General features: G+C 37.4%; 4 protein-coding genes across 9 annotated transcripts; 1 reads left to right on the plus strand and 3 right to left on the minus strand.

The window, feature by feature from the left end:
- Positions 1-8,457: 8,457 nt before the first annotated feature.
- Positions 8,458-11,108, minus strand: LOC106447836 (peptidyl-tRNA hydrolase, mitochondrial). 5 transcript variants are annotated; one of them, XM_048746306.1, is made up of 10 exons: positions 10,996-11,064; positions 10,425-10,444; positions 10,199-10,348; positions 10,014-10,098; positions 9,854-9,921; positions 9,460-9,510; positions 9,282-9,355; positions 9,071-9,129; positions 8,892-8,968; positions 8,458-8,777 (listed from the first exon to the last, which is right to left on the minus strand). In XM_048746306.1, exons 3-10 carry the CDS (start codon positions 10,307-10,309, stop codon positions 8,643-8,645), a joined length of 660 nt encoding a protein of 219 aa, XP_048602263.1. In that variant the 5' UTR covers positions 10,310-10,348; positions 10,425-10,444; positions 10,996-11,064; the 3' UTR covers positions 8,458-8,642. The 5 variants fall into 5 exon arrangements, with proteins under 5 accessions (XP_048602263.1, XP_022550754.1, XP_013745252.2 ...); XM_022695033.2 differs by lacking the exon at positions 10,425-10,444 and having other exon boundaries at positions 10,199-10,384; positions 10,996-11,105; XM_013889798.3 differs by lacking the exons at positions 10,425-10,444; positions 10,996-11,064 and adding an exon at positions 10,761-10,968 and having other exon boundaries at positions 10,199-10,384.
- An 83-nt stretch (positions 11,109-11,191) lies between these two features.
- On the plus strand, positions 11,192-12,814 carry LOC111197723 (60S ribosomal protein L13-2-like). 2 transcript variants are annotated; one of them, XM_022695036.1, is made up of 5 exons: positions 11,192-11,283; positions 11,744-11,862; positions 11,945-12,078; positions 12,152-12,310; positions 12,443-12,814. In XM_022695036.1, exons 2-5 carry the CDS (start codon positions 11,757-11,759, stop codon positions 12,662-12,664), a joined length of 621 nt encoding a protein of 206 aa, XP_022550757.1. In that variant the 5' UTR covers positions 11,192-11,283; positions 11,744-11,756; the 3' UTR covers positions 12,665-12,814. The 2 variants fall into 2 exon arrangements, with proteins under 2 accessions (XP_022550757.1, XP_022550758.1); XM_022695037.2 differs by having other exon boundaries at positions 11,280-11,397.
- A 135-nt stretch (positions 12,815-12,949) lies between these two features.
- On the minus strand, positions 12,950-14,544 carry LOC111202325 (uncharacterized protein YciO). The gene is made up of 7 exons (XM_022695032.2): positions 14,138-14,544; positions 14,016-14,040; positions 13,801-13,923; positions 13,548-13,714; positions 13,405-13,474; positions 13,228-13,326; positions 12,950-13,143 (listed from the first exon to the last, which is right to left on the minus strand). The coding sequence occupies exons 1-7, from the start codon at positions 14,458-14,460 to the stop codon at positions 13,063-13,065; spliced, it is 888 nt and encodes a 295-aa protein (XP_022550753.1). The 5' UTR covers positions 14,461-14,544; the 3' UTR covers positions 12,950-13,062.
- A 77-nt stretch (positions 14,545-14,621) lies between these two features.
- LOC111202324 (pentatricopeptide repeat-containing protein At4g01400, mitochondrial-like) lies at positions 14,622-16,226 on the minus strand. Its single transcript, XM_022695031.2, has one exon. The coding sequence runs from the start codon at positions 16,130-16,132 to the stop codon at positions 14,717-14,719; it is 1,416 nt and encodes a 471-aa protein (XP_022550752.1). The 5' UTR covers positions 16,133-16,226; the 3' UTR covers positions 14,622-14,716.
- Between the last annotated feature and the right edge of the window lie 2,116 nt (positions 16,227-18,342).

An 18,342-nucleotide genomic window follows, 5' to 3' on the forward strand; every position in this document is an offset into this window, starting at 1 on the left:
CTTTAGATCTCATTTTGGTGATATTAAGAAGTGATTATAGGCACTTAATTATCTATTCCCCTTTCTACAGTATTTTGTGCTACTTTACTTTGGAGTTAATGAATATTCTCATATCTAAGTATAACATATCTACAGAGAGTGAAAGGGATTCCTACATGCAGACTGAAAAGAAAAGGAAAAGGGACAGGTGTGCACCAAAGCTCTGCGCTCTTGATGAAAAGAAATGTAAGGAATTCTTTTCAAAAGTGGGATAGAATACTCTGATAAGCTCGATTCCAGTTGGATGGTCAGATGAGTCCCAGTTGAAAAAGTGTCATCCTAGCTAGACTCCAACATCTAGATCTAACTTCTAAAACTACTAGCTACGTTCACATGCGAATATCCTTAGGGAACTCCTTATTCATTCAATTCAACAAGGGGCTCGGGGGGAGAAAAGGAGAGCCAATGGCGTAACCAAAGAGAGAGGCGGCCTGGTGGTGACACCACGATACGATAGGTGAATTTAAGTAAGGTATCCTCGGATAATCTATATAATCTATCAATAGAAGTCTCTTCACCAAATGATAATACCCATGCTTGAAGGGGAACCTTCAAAGCAGGATTTAAGTTCGATAGCTATACAATTCTGGGGAATCGGCGTGCAGGACCGTACAACAAAACTATGATCCATACAGTGGAAGCTCTGGTCCCACTAATTTACCTAAGAAGGTCTCCTTAACTTAAGTAAGTGCATGTCTTTTCTTTTGAAGGTAGGGGAACATACCGATGAAGATTATCTCTACCATACTACTACTAGGCAATATAGATGAACAATCCATGCCCACCCCGCCTCAGATCAGCAGGAGTCAGACACTGCATGGCTCATCCATCAGGTAAAGAAAGGCCAACAATAGAATACATGTTATTTATGGTTGTTTGTTGCGGGAAGAGTTTCATCAAGAGAACAAGGAAATAAGGTATCTGCAGAAATAGGAGTTTACGGGTGTAGAAAGAATAAGGGAATCAATGTTGTCTATCGGAACAACTGGTTGGGCTACTCCTTGTTTGAGGAGTTAGTTTCTTGATTCTTTATCTTCGATATCTACTCTAGAAATATTTTCAGTGCAAACTCTTCTCATACTATCAAACTGGAATAACTCGATTGTGAGGAGAGGTTTAAATAACTCGTGGAACCTTATACTCTCCTTTATCAGTATCATTTCGTTGGACCTGTTCTTTTTAAGAGATAGGGGCTACATTTTCTATTCATGCCGCTTTTTTTTTGTATCGCTAAATAAGCAGGCTTCCGTCAAGCGGAGTCAGTCAAAGGGAAATAAGAAGAGTGAGCGAAAAAGCAATGAGCTTACTCTTTAAGAATTGATTACTGTTGATGGCAGGGAACGGAAACCTTTCCCTTTCTAGTTGTGAAACTAACTCCATTATTTTATTAAGTGACAATAATTATAATACATTTTTATTATTTTGATTTAAATTATTTTATTCACAAAAACATGTCTTTGAATTATGTTTTTGGCTACGTAATTTTTCACTGATTGGAACTAAAATAAAAATAAAAATTTAGTAAAACAAACTAAATCGAACGCTTAAAAATATGCAAAACCCAGTTATTTTACATTTTTGATTTTACAATTGGCACAAAGTTAATGTTGATTAACTAATAAATAAAAATCTGCACTATTATTATTATGGTAAAATAATTAATAATGTGATGTATTGTTAAGGCAATATAATTAATGAAATTGTTAAACTGAGTGAAATATAGAAAGACAATTAATGTAATTATATTAATAAAATTACTAGTGTTACAAAAAAAAAATTAATAAAAAATTACTAAAAGTACACTATCCATGTTTCCAAACAATTCTCATTTATATTGGTATCCATGTTTCCAAACAATTATTGTTTATATTGTAATTTATGTTTCCAAATAGTACGAAAATGTACTTCAGTTTTAATAATATTAGATATAATGCACCAACACTACTTCAGAAACGTGTCTAGATTTACAATCATTCGCGTACCAAGGTTGTGTATTCAATCTATTGGTAAGCATGTTTTTTCGTGTGGACGACAATATTCTGGTTAAGACATGAGCATTCGAGTAGAGTGAGTTGTCTTTGAAGTGGATAGTTTGGTGCTTGCTTATATAATGTGTGGTTTCTTGGTGTGTAAGGCTCTAATCTCCTTGTCTTGGAGTGCCATGTGCCTTTTAAACACACAGTGCTTTTCATTTGAATAAACTGAAGAGTTTTTTTTTTAAATGACATGGGTAATAGGCGGTCCTTCTTATAGTAAAATAGGCACACCATAGGTAGAGTAAGTTTCTTCAGTTTTACTGATTTGGAACTTACTATTATTGCAGATCCTGGTCGAGCATTTGGAGACCTTATGCTAAGTCGGGTATAACAGATGAAATGCTAGATAGTTTGATAACCGGGAATGACTTCTAAGGGGTCGATGGACTGCCTCCCCTAACCGAGATTGAAAACTTGAGAGTTCGAAGAAGTCATCAGGAGCTGAGATAGAGAACTCCAGATGCAAGAGGAAATCGCAAAATCACGGGTGGATGAAACAGGTAGAGCCTATGGAACCTGGAGAAGTAAATGCAGCATTTCTGGGGTGTGAATTGTACTTGGGAAAGGAGAGTTCCGTGTGTATTTACAGATTTGTGTGTTAAGGCTTTCTTTCAACGATGTGATACTTGCGACCAAGAGTGTAAAGCCGCCTTGGATCTTTGAGCAACTTTTGTTCTGGAACACATGTATCTTTCATGCACCTTATGCAGAGAAACATGGCAAATTGTAAACACAAAACCCATTACAAGGAAGCAAGAGTAAACAAACTAAACATAGTTGTAAGTTAAAGAAAAAGTTTAATCAATAGTGAACCAAAAGCCATAAGATGTCCCAAAAGAGCAGGAAAAACATATTAAGGACCATATTTCCGGACTGAGAATGTTGTAAGCTATTTTTGAAAGTTTCAAAAAGACAAGAACATAGTTCCACAAATACTTTAGATTCAACATTTGGAATGACTTAGGTCATTTGATGTATTTATGTTGACATAACTTAAGCTTGAAGTTATCTTGTTGTTATCCTAATGAGATTAGGATTTGAATATCTTGGTTTGTAGTTATCTAGTTAAGTTTATCCTAATGAGTTTAGGAAACTATGAGTTGTTATATAAGGAGCTATCATGATGTGATAGAACTTAACGTGTTGAGAGCTTTTAGTTTTTGAGACTTTCTAAAGGCAATAAAGAGTTCTTGAGTTTGAGATTATTGAGTTTGATTGTTGAGCTACGTTCATATCTTTGGTTTCAATAATTGGTATCAGAGCATAAATATTGAAATCAAAAACGTTCGAGAAGAGAAGATAAACATGGCGGATCTGTCGATAACTCCTTTCAAATCTAAAGAGAATGGTTCCTCGGCAATCAAATGTCCGATGCTCACCACCACCAACTACACGGTTTGGAGTATGCGTATGAACGTTCGACTCAAAGTGCATAAGGTTTGGGAAGCAATCGATCCAGGTGGTGATGATGGAGACAAAAGCGATATGGCTCAAGCTTTCTTGTTTCAATCTATCCCTGAAAGTTTGGTTCTTCAAGTTGGTACTTTAGCAACAGCAAAGGAAGTTTGGGATGCGATTAAAGCAAGGAATGTAGGAGCTGATAGGGTCCGAGAGGCAAGGTTACAGACGCTTATGGATGAGTTCAATAGGATGAAGATGAAGGACACAGAAACCATAGATGAGTTCTCTGGTAAAATTTCTGAGATATCCTCCAAATCAGCAGCATTAGGCGAGATTCTTGATGAACCGAAGCTGGTTAAAAAATTCCTCAGCAGTCTTCCAAAGAGGAAATACATACATATTGTAGCTGCGCTTGAGCAAGTGCTTGACCTCAACACTACAGGCTTTGAGGATATTGTGGGAAGGTTAAAGGCTTATGAAGAACGAGTTCAGGATGATGATCAACAAGATGATCAAGGGAAGCTTCTATATACTAATACTGATCCTAAAGGACAACAAGAAGGTTATGGCAGAGGAAGAGGCCAAGGTGGTCGCTATAACAACAGAGGACGTGGAAGAGGACGTGGAAGAGGACGATATAACGGTCGAACTAACTGGAGACAAGCAGGTGATTGGACGCAAGGGAGAGATGCATCCAGAGTTGTTTGCTTCCGCTGTGATAAAACAGGGCATTACGTCTATGACTGTCCTGAACGAGTACTTAAGCTGCAGGAAGCACAGGAAACTGAGAATGACAGCACACATGAGGCTGAAGATCTGATGGTTCATGAGCTGATCTATCTTAACGAAGAAAAGGTAGTACCAAGTAGGTTTGAGACCCAATCTGGTGCGGATAATATTTGGTACCTAGACAATGGAGCTAGCAATCATATGACCGGGAATCGAGAATATTTCACAAGTCTGGATGAGTCTATTACTGGAAAGGTGCGCTTTGGAGATGACTCAAGGATTGACATCAGAGGCAAGGGGTCGATTTTGTTCATTACTAGAGACAGAAAGCGGAAGGTCTTGGCCGATGTGTATTATATACCAGAACTGAAGAGTAACATAATCAGTCTTGGTCAAGCAACAGAGTCTGGCTGTGAAGTTAAGATGAGAGATGAGTACCTAACACTCCGTGATCGAGAGGGAAACGTGTTACTTAAATCAGTAAGATCAAAAAATCGTTTATACAAGGTCACAATGGAGGTTGAAGGAACAGAGTGCCTCCAACTTGAGAAGGTTAGTGACTCGGCTCTATGGCACGGAAGGCTTGGACACGTTGGTGTGGATGTTATGAAGGTAATGATAAACAAGGAGATGATCACTGGTATACCAAAGATAAGTGTAGAGAAAGAAACGTGTGCCTCCTGTCTTATGGGAAAGCAAACAAGAGCGTCTTTTCCTAAAGTTAGCCCCTACCGTGCCACAAAAGTTCTAGAGTTACTTCATGGTGATCTCTGTGGACCAATCTCACCATCAACAGCCGGAGGAAGCAAATATATTTTTGTTTTGATTGATGATCATTCAAGATACATGTGGTCAATTTTGCTGAGTGAAAAAAGTGAGGCTCTTGAGCACTTCAAGAAGTTCAAGCAACTCGTTGAAAGAGAAACCGGAGCTACCATTCAAATATTACGTACTGACAGAGGTGGAGAGTTCATGTCTCGAGAGTTCAAAGAGTTTTGTGACACGCATGGGATTAAACGACATAGGACCGCGCCATATTCTCCACAACAGAATGGCGTAGTTGAGAGACGCAACAGGACATTAATGGAGATGACCAGAAGTATCATGAAAGCTATGAATGTGCCACACTACTTATGGGGAGAAGCTGTGAGACACTCCACCTACCTGATCAATAGGGTCGCTACTCGAACGCTGAAGGATCAATGTCCATATGAGTGTCTCAAGAAGAAGAAGCCTAACATGGGGCACCTACGTATATTTGGCTGTGTATGTTATGCTAAACGTGACACTCATCTCCTTAAGAAGCTGGATGATAGGTCTAGAGAGCTAGTACAGCTCGGGGTTGAACCAGGCACAAAGGCATACAGGTTATATGATCCAAGGAGTCGCAAGATAGTAGTCAGTCGCGATGTTGTTTTTGATGAAAGCAAGGTTTGGAGTTGGGATAAAATTGAGAAGAAATCTTCTGGAGTAACGTGTGAGATCACGTTACCAACTCATAAAGAGGTAACAGTCGCTGAATCTGAGACTGGAGATAGTGAAGCTGAACAAGATGAAGAAGATAGTGACAGTGGGGATGAGGAGAGCGATAGCCCAATACCTAGAAGATCAACAAGAGTTATCACACGGCCGGGTTACTTGGATGATTACGTCCTTAAAATAGAAGTGGACGAGACTGAGAGACTTCATTTACTCATCAATGAGGAAGCATGAGAAAGTTTGGAGAGAAGCTTGTGAAGATGAGATAGCTTCTATAAAGAAGAACAAGACATGGACACTAGTTGAGCTTCCTGCTGGATGTAAAGCTATTGTATTGAAGTGGGTCTTTAAAGTAAAGCGCCATGCGGATGGAAGTATAAGTAAGTACAAAGCAAGACTTGTAGCTAAAGGCTACGTACAACGTCATGGTATTGACTACGAAGAAGTGTTTGCCCCTGTCGCAAGGATAGAGACTGTCCGAGTTATCATTGCATTGGCGGCATCCAATGGATGGGAAGTTCACCATCTAGATGTGAAGACAGCATTCTTGCATGGAGATTTGGCTGAAGAAGTATATGTGTCTCAACCTGATGGTTTCAAGAAAAGAGGAAGCGAAGATAAGGTGTACAAGCTTCATAAAGCTCTCTATGGTCTAAAACAAGCTCCAAGAGCTTGGAACATCAAACTGAAGTCAATTCTTAAAGAGTTAAACTTCAGTAAGTGTTCTAAGGAACCATCGCTTTTCAAGAAAAGAACGAATGGGCGTGAGTTGTTAGTTGCTGTTTACGTAGATGATCTTTTGGTAACTGGATCTTGCGTGGAGATCATACGAGAGTTTAAAACAGAGATGGCGGCAAAATTTGAAATGACTGATCTTGGCAAGCTTACCTACTACTTAGGGATCGAAGTGATCCAGTCTGAGCTTGGCATTGTTTTGAAGCAAGAACGATATGCGTTAAAGATCTTAGAAGAGGCAGGGATGAATGAGTGTAATGCAGTCCAAATCCCGATGGACTCAGGCGTAAAACTATCTAAGGCAGAAGAAGAAGAAGACGTCAACGAGACAGAGTTTAGGAAGAACGTTGGGTGTCTTAGGTATTTGATTCATACACGTCCTGATCTTGCCTACAGTGTATGGGTTCTGAGCAGATATATGCATAATCCTAAAGTCTCACACTCAGTAGCGTTAAAGCAAGTGCTGAGATACGTTCGAGGAAGTTGTTCTCTTGGTTTGTTTTATAGAAAAGAGAACAAGAAAGGGCTTATAGGATACAGTGATAGCAGCTACAATGTGGATCCTAATGATGGAAGAAGCACAACCGGCTTTATCTTCTACTTTAACGAGTGCCCTGTTTCCTGGTGTTCAATGAAGCAAGAGATCGTGGCTCTGTCTTCTTGCGAGGCTGAGTTCATGGCTGCAACGGAGGCAGCAAAGCAAACTATTTGGCTTCAAGAGCTTATAGGAGAGATTGTGGACGAGTCTAACAAAGCTATGATATTGATTGACAACAAATCCGCTATAGCCTTGACTAAGAATCCTGTGTTTCATGGTAGGAGCAAGCATATACATAAACGGTTCCATTTTATTAGAGAGTGTGTAGAGGATGGGCTGGTGACCGTGAAACATGTAGCTGGTAAGGAGCAGAAGGCTGATATCTTGACTAAGGCACTTGGGAGATGCAAGTTCAAAGAGATGAGAGGCTTCATTGGCGTTCAAGAAGTAAAGGAAGAACACATCAAGATTAAGGGGGAGAATGTTGACATAACTTAAGCTTGAAGTTATCTTGTTGTTATCCTAATGAGATTAGGATTTGAATATCTTGGTTTGTAGTTATCTAGTTAAGTTTATCCTAATGAGTTTAGGAAACTATGAGTTATTATATAAGGAGCTATCATGATGTGATAGAACTTAACGTGTTGAGAGCTTTTAGTTTTTGAGACTTTCTAAAGACAATAAAGAGTTCTTGAGTTTGAGATTATTGAATTTGATTGTTGAGCTACGTTCATATCTTTGGTTTCAATAATTTAGACACACTTGAAGCAAAACAGAGTTGATCACATCCGATACCTGACAGCTAAACTCAATGACATACACCTCGCAGGCGCAATAGCAAAACACCTTACTCTCTTTCTATCAATATTCCCCAACCTATCCGGATGACGAACCACTTACAAAGCCAACATTGTAGCTACACCAGAATGTCCAGCAAGTAAAACTCGGATACTTCACCACCAATTCTTTCAAAACTTTACATTCCTCATCTTCAACAGCCCGTTGTGCACATATCCGGCCACCATCAAACTTCGTTTCCCTAAGCTTGTTATCTAAAAGCACAGCATATTCGCAACTCAGCCCCCGGATGGCAACAACGACATCTTTATGATCATGATCAAGATATAGTATATACGCTGGAGCACGACTCTGAGTGTCTTGATAAGTCTTCTTTAGAAACAAGCAATATATCTTGTTTCATGATCATAAACAAGATTGCTTGATATGGGATTGCTTGTTTATCCCATATCCATATCCTTGTGGAGGCTCCCATAGAGGAATTTGGATGTCATCTTCGTAAATCGATAAGATGTAGCGGCAAAAGGCAGAAGCTCTCCGACAATCTTGACTGTCCTGACCAGCAGTGTAAAGATAGCGTTTGTAATCCCAACGTGCAAAGCCAAGAGAGTAACAACATTCTAGAAGAGGGCAACAACCACATAGAATCAACATGAACAGGTTGGACTCACTCATACCATCATCATATAGCTATGAAACAAAGGTATAAACTTTAATTTTTAATCCGAGAAATTTTGTAACTTTAGTACACGCTGAAGTAAAAATTACAAAAAGTAACCAAATTTTGTTTTTTACGAACAAAATTATCCACTATGAACTTGCTCGTCTCTGATTGTTCTTTTTTTTCAGTTTGTTTCTTTTATCCCATCTTGGTGAGAGCAATTTGGTCAAGGTGCAATTATTGTGTGTTGCCTTAAGTGTTTGTACTTCTGTTCCACGTTGAACAGTCTCCAGCTTTCTCCAAAGTCTTTAGACAAGACCAGCTTCAGAGCTTCCACCCCTTCTGCTAAAGCTCCATCGATCTTTTCCCACAAACACAGAAGAGATGCAAAAAAAAAAAAAAGTGAGATCATTTCCTAGTGTTTGATTTAAACCACAACGTTTCAATGTCTATAAATGCTCAAAAAGACTTTTACCCGTTCACGAGCTAGCATGCTGAACTTCTGCAACAAGAACGCCTTTGGATCCATTTGTCCAGGAGGCTTCCCAATTCCTTTTAACATTAATTAGTAGATGATAAGAACAACAAGAGCTCGATTTAGAACCCAAATATCAGAGAAATAATGTTAAGTTACAAGAGAGGGTCCAAACTAACCGATTCGTAGCCTTGCAAATTCCTTATTGCCTCGGAAATGGTGCATTACTGATTTTAACCTGAGAAGAACACAAGCAAGTATATACATAACAGTTTTCAATAGATTGATTCACATATTATAATGGTCTAAGTTAAGCAAGTTACTGATGAACTCTGTTTTACACATGGCCACACAGCCTATATAAAATAAAAATGTGACACACATACATACCCGTTGTGACAGCCATGGCCTCCTTTTTCTTGAAGACGAAGAACACCACATGGCAATTGTGTGTCATCATGCACCTACATCACCACAGCAACAATGAAATTAAGTGTCTTCTGCGGAAAAAAAAAAGATTGTAAGAATGGGTAGGGGCTTGAGAGACAGAAAGAGTAATAGGATTTACCACAAGCACACGATTGAGAGGTAGCTTGTAATAAGCCGTGAGAGGTCCACTCTGATCAGTTTCAGGAGAGGTGGAGTTAGTAAGAAAAGCAATAGATTCTTATGACCCATACATCTCTTTCAAAACTACTAAAACTATCACACATGAAAGCTTCTTATCGACCTCTAACATGTTTATCAAAAAATATATATAAAAAATCTAACCTTGGTTTAAATATCAATGGATGAAACACATAGATGATGTTCAAGAATATGTTTGGTACAAGAAGAGACCACTTTAAAGCCTGACGAATCATTCAGGTTTCATCTACTTTTCTACTCAACCTGGATCTCGCAAATTTGATATGCTGCCAAGATGCAATAGTTTACACATGAATAGGGAGAAGCAAAATTACTGATTCACCGCTCAAGTTCATGTAAGTTTGCGGCTTTGCCAGGATAACAGGGAGATCGCCCACGAAACCTGACAGAAGGACAAGAAAAAATTAGAAGCCCTCCTTAATGCAAACATCAAACTAACAGAGTTATTTGTTCATACATGTTATGGGATAATACCTTGTCCCATTATAGCCTTGAAATTTAGCAGGTTCATCTGAATCCCCACTGACTCAGCAAAAACATCTATCATCTCGAACCCAATCTGCAACATAGTAGCCAAACAAGAGCAGACATCTTGAGAATCAACGCAGGCAGATCCAAGTTGTTTAAATAACTTTAAGGACTAAAACATGTGTGGGTACATTGTGTCTAGTGCCATTGTATTTGTCGCCAGGATTTCCCAATCCGAGAAAGAGCCATGGCTGCTGAACAGAAGTGCAGTAGCAACGCCTTGACAACTTGCTAAGCATCATAGCTCAAGGATTCAAAGTTGAAATCTTCTCCAAGTTTAATAAATCCCTAAACCTTTATTTCCAACAGCACGCAATCTGACAAGAGAGACAAATTAGTGTGTGTGTTTTTTTTTAAATACTTCAAATTTGATTGATCTGTGTAAATATCAATGTTGAGCTATTTACATGGAACCATTCACATCCACAACGCAACAGCAGAATCAGTATACTTGTGGCATAGTAAAGAAGCTAAAACTTAGTCGCAGTTCATTTCAAACAACCAACAAACTAATCACCAGCAAGAGTGGTAATCATAATGTTCAAATCAAAAAAAAAAAAAAAAAAAGCATTAAGCAGGTCGAGAGAAACATAATAGTGCAAAACAAAGACACTTCTGATACAGCTAATAGCTAAATGATAGAACAAGCGAAAACAGAAACTAGTAACATGGCAAGGATTTGGAGACCACAACCATAGTAAAGTGAGACTTCAAGAGTTAGCAACCAATCTCAAATCTCAGGAATATATCTCTATTGAACATAAATAAGGAATCAAATTGTATTTTGCAGTGGTCGAACATTTGAAAGAAACTTCAAAGGGCGATTAACTTGGATTAATAAGCCAAAACAGACAACAACAAATCAAATAATTGGATTATCAAAGAGTTTTCTCGAGTAAAAAAACAAAAGAAAAGGGTTGGATTTTACCAGATAACCATTGGATTGTCGTTGATAAATCATTCACTTGATTCGTTCACAAAAAACCTTTGGGAAGAGAAGGAGGAACCAAGAGAAAGAAGGTGGTGGTCAGGTACTCGGTTTCCTTTGGTTTAAAATTGAACCAAAAAGGCTTTCTTTCTTTAATGGGCTATTATTGCGGCCCAGCTCGTAGAAGTGATATAGCTATTAGGGTTTTAGGTATTTATAACCGAATCAACAAACAACAAGCCCTTATCATTTCTCTCGTCTCGCCGCAACCTTTTCTCTGACATTCATGTGAGTTACTCTTCGTTCTTCTCTGTGAATTTTTATTGCTGTTACGACCTAATCTCTAGAATTACGCGGCCCTGACATCGCATTGATCGGTTTTCTCTCAGTTTCAACTTAAGTGTCCGTCTAGCTCCCGCCACTCCTTTGTTTCGTTTACTGTACTGGTTTAATCGTTTCGTTGATTTGTTGTCTATTTTGCCTAAGTGGTTAGTGAAAGTATTGCCATTTGGAATGAGTAACACTACACATTCATTCAGTAGCTCTGTTTTGAATCCATTTTATGTTTTTTTTTTTTTGGTATCTCCATAAGGAGATTTGAGATTCGTTGCTCGCTTCCATCCTTGCTTTTTTCTTATCTGTTTCTATGTTAGCGTATTTCAGAGATGGCTTAGCTTTGCAGTGTGAAATTTCATTAATATAATTTCTCATTGTCTAACTCTTGCTGATGATTTACTAAAAATTGCAGCTGAGTTGAAGAAATGAAGCACAACAATGTCATCCCCAATGGTCATTTCAAGAAGCACTGGCAGAACTATGTCAAGACTTGGTTCAACCAGCCTGCCAGGAAAACCAGGAGAAGAGTTGGTTAGTATTCAATCTTATTCAATAACGTTATGTGCTATGTTGTATTTTACTTGAACATGTGTTTGTTTTATGCTTTACTCAGCGAGACAAAAGAAGGCTGTGAAGATCTTCCCCCGTCCTACTGCTGGACCTCTTCGCCCTGTTGTACACGGTCAGACTCTTAAGTACAACATGAAGGTCAGAACCGGTAAAGGTTTCACTCTTGAAGAGCTCAAGGTATTTTTTGTCTATCTTTTTCTTTGTTTCCATTTCTTTGTAATCTTTACTTCTCTTTTCTCTTTGTCTTCAGGCTGCTGGAATCCCCAAGAAGTTGGCACCAACCATTGGTATCTCTGTTGACCATCGCCGCAAGAACAGATCTCTCGAGGGTCTTCAGTCCAATGTCCAGAGGCTCAAAACCTACAAGGCTAAGTTGGTCATCTTCCCGCGTCGTGCCAGGAAGGTCAAGGTATTACTCTCCAAACGACAATCTTCCTGTTCTTTTAGATTAGACTTTACATCTGTGCTCATGGGTTTTTATTACTTTTGAGACGACAACCTTTTGCTCAAGACTCTTCTTTTTCTATTTCTTTTGTGTCAGGCTGGTGATTCTACTGCAGAAGAGTTGGCCAATGCCACTCAAGTCCAAGGGGACTACATGCCTATTGTCCGTGAGAAGCCAACAATGGAGCTTGTGAAGCTGACCTCTGAGATGAAATCAGTCAAGGCTTTTGACAAGATCCGTCTGGAGCGCACAAACAAGAGACATGCCGGTGCTAGAGCCAAGAGAGCTGCTGATGCTGAGAAAGAAGAGAAGAAGTGAGAGAAGCACTTTATCTCTTGTCAACGTTTGAATCAGTTTTTTTTTGTGTATCAGACTCTGTTTTGTTTCTACTTCAGAGCTTTATCCTTCAAAGATTTTGCTGCTACTTGGTTTATCTGGATTTATGGAAAAAAAATCATTTTTCACATCTATCTACTTCAAACTCGTATCTTGCTCTACCATCTTAAGCGTCCTCTCTCTCCCTCTGAATACTCTTTAAGTTAAATAAAGTATTACATTTCATCCAACATTTCTTTCGACACAATCACATTAGTTGTTGATGCATTGTGTGGATTTTGGATTCATTAATTAACGTTAGTATTCACATAATTCAGATTCTTTAGCTACAAGGAGGTGCGTGTCTAGATGCAAAACAAACAGTTTCTGTATCGTTTTGTTCAAGTTTCAGAAGCTATAAGGTCTTGGCGCAGGCTAGATTCGTCTTCCTCTTCAACCACCATCCATGGCAATATAGGTCCCTGTTAAAACCACATAGACATTAACGCTCTTTTTGGATAAGATCAAAGCAGCATGCACTTGAATGTTTTGATTATTTGTTTTACCTTGCCTTCACGTATGACCTTGGGATATGGTCCTGTCATATCAACAATGGTTGATGGTTCAGCCACTCGAACACCTCCATCTACCAGAAAATCCAGACCCTGTAGAAAGAAAACTGAAAATGAGACTAGAGCAAGCAGAGAGCTTGTTTAGTCAAAATAGAGAGCAGCTATATGTACCTCTGGTCCATATGTGTCACCAATTATGGTTGGATCAATCATCCATTCGTTTTCTTTTGGCCCTTTCACACTGTCATTAATCATACATATTAATTACCACTCTATACACAAATGTAAATGATTGGGATAAAGAAGGAACCAACCTGGTGCAAATCAAAGGGGCATCCATGGCCTGCAGAATAGCTTGGCAGACAGCATCATCTGATATGCGTACACCCACATTCTTCCTCGAAGCGTATTTCACACTTGTCGTTCCATACCCTACGCATTGTTTAGGTAACTCCTTGCTTGCAGTCAAGATGAAGGTGTACTGCGCAAAACATACGCCATCATGTTAATGGACAGATGAAAACTGTTTGGATATTTTGCTTATACAAGAGTCATGGAGTATCTCACAGGTCCAGGCAAGCATTGCTTGACAGCACGGAAAACGTTAGCATGACCATGACCGTCACCACGAGGGAACCCCATTGTGTATGTGTCTATGTCCCTTAAGGAACGGCATAAGATACTAAGTGGCTGCATCATGCCAAGAAAAAAAAACAAAGAGTTAGCCCACAACCTATGTACAAGTCCATTTTACAGCTAGTATCTATGTTCATGGTCCTGACCTTGGAAGATTCAATCTTTTTAATCCTACAGCGACAAAACGGACCACACAGGGTATATGTTAGGTAATAGAATCGATTCGGAAGTAAAGTACACACACTCTTTTAACACAGAAAGGACTAACCTTCGGAGACGTTCTACAGCGGAATGGTTCTTACAGTCACAAACTATTGCATACACTGTATCAGTGGGGATAACACCAACGGCTCCTTGTTTGAGAAGCTCAATAACAGGTTCGAGTTTCCACGAATCAGCACCTGAAGGGTCCACCTCTATTGACACAAACTCCCCCTCCTTTGTGAATCGAGGAGTAGAGTATTTGAGACGCTTAGGGCTTCTCTTTGCCGACGCCATCGCAACATTTCGCCTCCGTGGAGTGAAAGAGGCGAAGCTCGGAAGCGTTGGGATACGGCGGTGAGTTGACGGGAAAGGAAGACGCATCGCCATGTCGCCGCCGTGAAAAGAATCCAACTTTCAGAGAGAGAATATACGAAAAAGGCTCATCTTTGGGCCTTAATTGGATGGACTCTGTTTTAGCCTCACAGACCATATCAATCACTTTTATCATGTTACTATTTTTAACTCAAAACTGTGTTTTAAAACGAAGATTCTCGACAAGATGTGTACACTTAATAAAGAGTCAAGGATACAAAGACTCTGTAACAGAGATAAATAAAACTTTGTCTTCAAGAAAAGGAGGAACCTACAAACGTCTCCTCTCTCTCACATTCATACGTTTCATCTGTCGCTTACTAGAAAGATAAGACCCTAAACCGATGATACCCGCATCAACGAGTCTGGTATCACCGCTTATCTCTACTTTCATAGCATCTTCAAGAAACCTTCGGATCTTTTCAGAGTCATCTTCTTTACAGACAATAGGAATTATCATCTCCCAAGTGTCTGAATGCAATGCATCCCCATTCTTCATCACGAGCTCCACCACATCACATGCTTCTTCTACTTTCCCAAAGCTGCAAAACCCTTTCACCAAACAATTTGAAACCGAAAAATGAGGAGAAAACCCATTCGATATCATCTCTTGTAGATACTTCTTGCCTTCCTCAAACATTCCTTGACCACACAATCCCCCAATCAATGTCCTATACGAGACCGAATCGGGTGAGCAACAGCTAGACGACATATCCTCGAGAACCTTCCTAGCATCCATAGCACGACCTTGTCTACAAAACCCGAGAATCATCGTGTTGTAGTGAACAATATCAGGGTTGCAACCTTTTAACTTCATCCTACATAGAAGCTTATAAGCCTCTCTAAGCTGTGTTTTCCTACACAAACTATTCAACAATGTAGTGTAACTCAACCTATCGGGCACAAACCCTTTATTCAACATATCTTCAAGTAACTCCATGGCACCATTCACTTGTCCTTTCCTGCAAAACCCTTGTATCAGAATCCTATAAGACTCTACATCAGGGACAACATCTCTCTCAAGCATTTTGCCGAACAACTTGTATGCAATACTCAAGTCATCGTTCAAACAAAAGGCTCGCATCAATACGTTGTATGTTCTCGTGTTGGGCATCACCCCGTGAAGCCGTGCACTCTTGAAAAGCACTAAAGCTTTCTGGAGATAACCTCTATGGCTTACGAGGACCTCGAGGATCCGATTCAGATGCTTGGGTTGTGGAGTGAAATTGAACTCGATCATTTTATAAAACGTCTTGAAAGCTTTCTCAGGTAACTTTGCTTCTGCGTAGACTTTGATAAGATACGTGAAAAGCTCTCCGGTGACTGGGTATCCACTCGATCTGTGCTTGGCGAGAACGTCGTCGATGAGATTGAAGTGCCTCGAACGGCCGAGTTTGAGGATGAGGACGAGGTGAGAAGATTGAGAGTGGCGGAAATTGGGATGTTGTGAGGCGTAATCGAAGATCTCTTTCGCGTGGAGAGGAGCCGATTGCGAAGCTATGAGCTTTTGAACCCGGGTCGGAGACCCAAATGGGGATTTAGGGTTCCGGTTTGATATAATGGGTTCATGGGTATTGTTTTCAGATGAAGATGATGAAGAAGAGAATAGAAAACGGGAGAATATAAAGATTGGAGAAGTCAGGTAACGAGACACGGCGGAGGAGTCGTTGATCGGCCGGCGAATCATTGGTCTGCGTTTTCCATAGTCAGCCGTTAGAAATCATGGCGGAGTATTTAATTGTTTTATGGGTTTACATTTAGGCCCATTAAGGTGAGACTTGAAAGGCTTCTTTCGAACATTTTTAATTTTAATTAAGAACTCGATTATTTAATCTTGTCCATTTTCGTTTTCTTACTAAGGCCAAGTTACTACAAATTACAATGTACCAATAAGTAGAAAAAAAAAAAAAATTGGTAAAATATTCCCTATTGAGAATAGATTTGTCTCTATATACTTCTGTATTAATTTGTCAATATTTGACACAATTACCCTTATATTAATAAAAATAATTATTGAAAATTATATATAAACTCAAAAAATATTTAAAAAATCTATAAACTTATGTGAATTTTTAACATGTTTAATTTACAAAAACTAAATTCAAAAAAAATTATATTTGCTGATTTAGGTTTTCTAGAACATATATTATAACCATTTTTACAAGGAAATAATGTATATTCAAACTTTTCTTCTACATTTTAGAGATTATTATACATATTGTAATGTTTCTCAATGATCTAACTAAATATAGAATACATGAACCTATGTTCTAACCGTAGTTCTTTGTTAGTCATAACATATAATACATATTGTAGGTTTTTCATTACGTTTTAGAAAAACATAGAAAGCGTTAATTTATGATCTATTATTTACTCTACTATCTGTATTAAATAAACACAACTAATTATTACATGTACATGTTATGTTTTAACGGGGTTATAATTTATATTCTAACCATATGTCGTCGTTTTACTTAGTTTAAAACATGTATTATATATTTTTGGTTTATTCTTTTTTTTTAATCTGAGAAAAATTAAAAACAATCGTAACTGATTTTATTTAAACTTATTTGTACAAATTTTCAATTAAGAATATATAATTTTTATAAAATTACATAGTTGTTATTTTGTTAATATGTTGATGTTATATATAATGTAATTAATATATGTATTGGACTGATATACAATTAATAAATTATAGTTAAGGTGTTTTGTTATGTTTTATACTTATATTTAAATAAATTTTATATTTTTTCAAAGGTTTAATGTTATATAATATATATATATATATATATATATATATATATATTTAACTTTTCTTGTTTTATATTTTACTTATATTAATCTCATAATTTTAATTTTAGTTTTATGTGGTTTACGTTTATTACGATTTCTTTATATAAAGTTAAAATATTAAATTAAATTATATTCTGATGGATATATGTTTATATTTGATTATTTTAAAAATAAAGAATTGATTATATATTATCATATACTAAAAATATTGTATAAATTACAAAAATAAAAATCCGAAATTAAATTATATTTAAATGAATATATTTTTAAATTTTACTAAATATAGAATTGATTATGTATTATACATATGTTTTAAATATTGTACAAATTACATAAATTATTAGTTTGATAAATAAACAAAACATAAACTACATAAATGTTAGACATTAAACAAACTGTAATTTATAAATTAAATTAGAGGATTATAAGGTCCTCTGCATCTTGGCGCTGTAATTCAATATTTGACACAATTACTCTGAATAGCCAATTTCTCCTAGAAGAAACGAGTCTTCAACTGGTAAAATTTCGTGACTGGTAGATTATAGATTATAAAATTTAGAAGCAAAAAAAAATCCATAACAAAAATTTTTAGTGAATGAAAAAGTAAAATTTACCAAATCATCTAAATGAATTATTGTTATACTAATATTTTATAAGTTGAAAAAAATATATTGATATATTATAAAAATTATATTAATACTATTAGAAAACTAACACAAGAAATGTGGTAAAACACTGTATATTTATTTAGTTTTTTTTTTCAAATATGATCTAAAATTTCAAGTCAAACACAAAAATAATCCATGTTTTTTTGAAACTTTATTTTTCCCTATTCATCCTAGAAGTTCGAGTTATTCACGAAAATGTCATTACATTTTTTTTTCTTTTTTTGAAAATGATTATTTTCCCTTATCATCCTCATATTCACCAATTATTTACAATATTGTCATTACCATCAATACATTAACCACCATGAACAACCAATTTGAAGCTCTTACTACACCAAAGTTTCGATTTTTACACTTCATATCTCATAATTATGCACACAAATCACTTCTCTTTCACCCTCTCTTCAAATTCATCCAAAAAAATTAAGATTTT

This window comes from Brassica napus, chromosome C1 (genome assembly GCF_020379485.1).
Source record: "Brassica napus cultivar Da-Ae chromosome C1, Da-Ae, whole genome shotgun sequence".
NCBI lineage: Eukaryota > Viridiplantae > Streptophyta > Magnoliopsida > Brassicales > Brassicaceae > Brassica > Brassica napus.

Excerpts from the sequence above, each read along its gene's own strand:
- LOC111202324 (XM_022695031.2), bottom strand. The coding sequence starts at position 16,132 with ATGATTCGCCGGCCGATCAACGACTCCTCCGCCGTGTCTCGTTACCTG.
- LOC111202325 (XM_022695032.2), bottom strand. The coding sequence starts at position 14,460 with ATGGCGATGCGTCTTCCTTTCCCGTCAACTCACCGCCGTATCCCAACG. Across the intron at positions 13,924-14,015 it reads AAAAGATTGAATCTTCCAAG|CCACTTAGTATCTTATGCCG; the intron begins GTCAGGACCATG and ends GGCATGATGCAG. Across the intron at positions 13,475-13,547 it reads GCCCCTTTGATTTGCACCAG|TGTGAAAGGGCCAAAAGAAA; the intron begins GTTGGTTCCTTC and ends GATTAATGACAG.
- LOC111197723 (XM_022695036.1), top strand. The coding sequence starts at position 11,757 with ATGAAGCACAACAATGTCATCCCCAATGGTCATTTCAAGAAGCACTGG. Across the intron at positions 11,863-11,944 it reads GAAAACCAGGAGAAGAGTTG|CGAGACAAAAGAAGGCTGTG; the intron begins GTTAGTATTCAA and ends TGCTTTACTCAG. Across the intron at positions 12,079-12,151 it reads TCACTCTTGAAGAGCTCAAG|GCTGCTGGAATCCCCAAGAA; the intron begins GTATTTTTTGTC and ends CTTTGTCTTCAG.
- LOC106447836 (XM_022695033.2), bottom strand. The coding sequence starts at position 10,309 with ATGATGCTTAGCAAGTTGTCAAGGCGTTGCTACTGCACTTCTGTTCAG. Across the intron at positions 9,922-10,013 it reads CAAGGCTATAATGGGACAAG|GTTTCGTGGGCGATCTCCCT; the intron begins GTATTATCCCAT and ends TCCTTCTGTCAG. Across the intron at positions 8,969-9,070 it reads ATTTGCAAGGCTACGAATCG|GAATTGGGAAGCCTCCTGGA; the intron begins GTTAGTTTGGAC and ends TAATGTTAAAAG.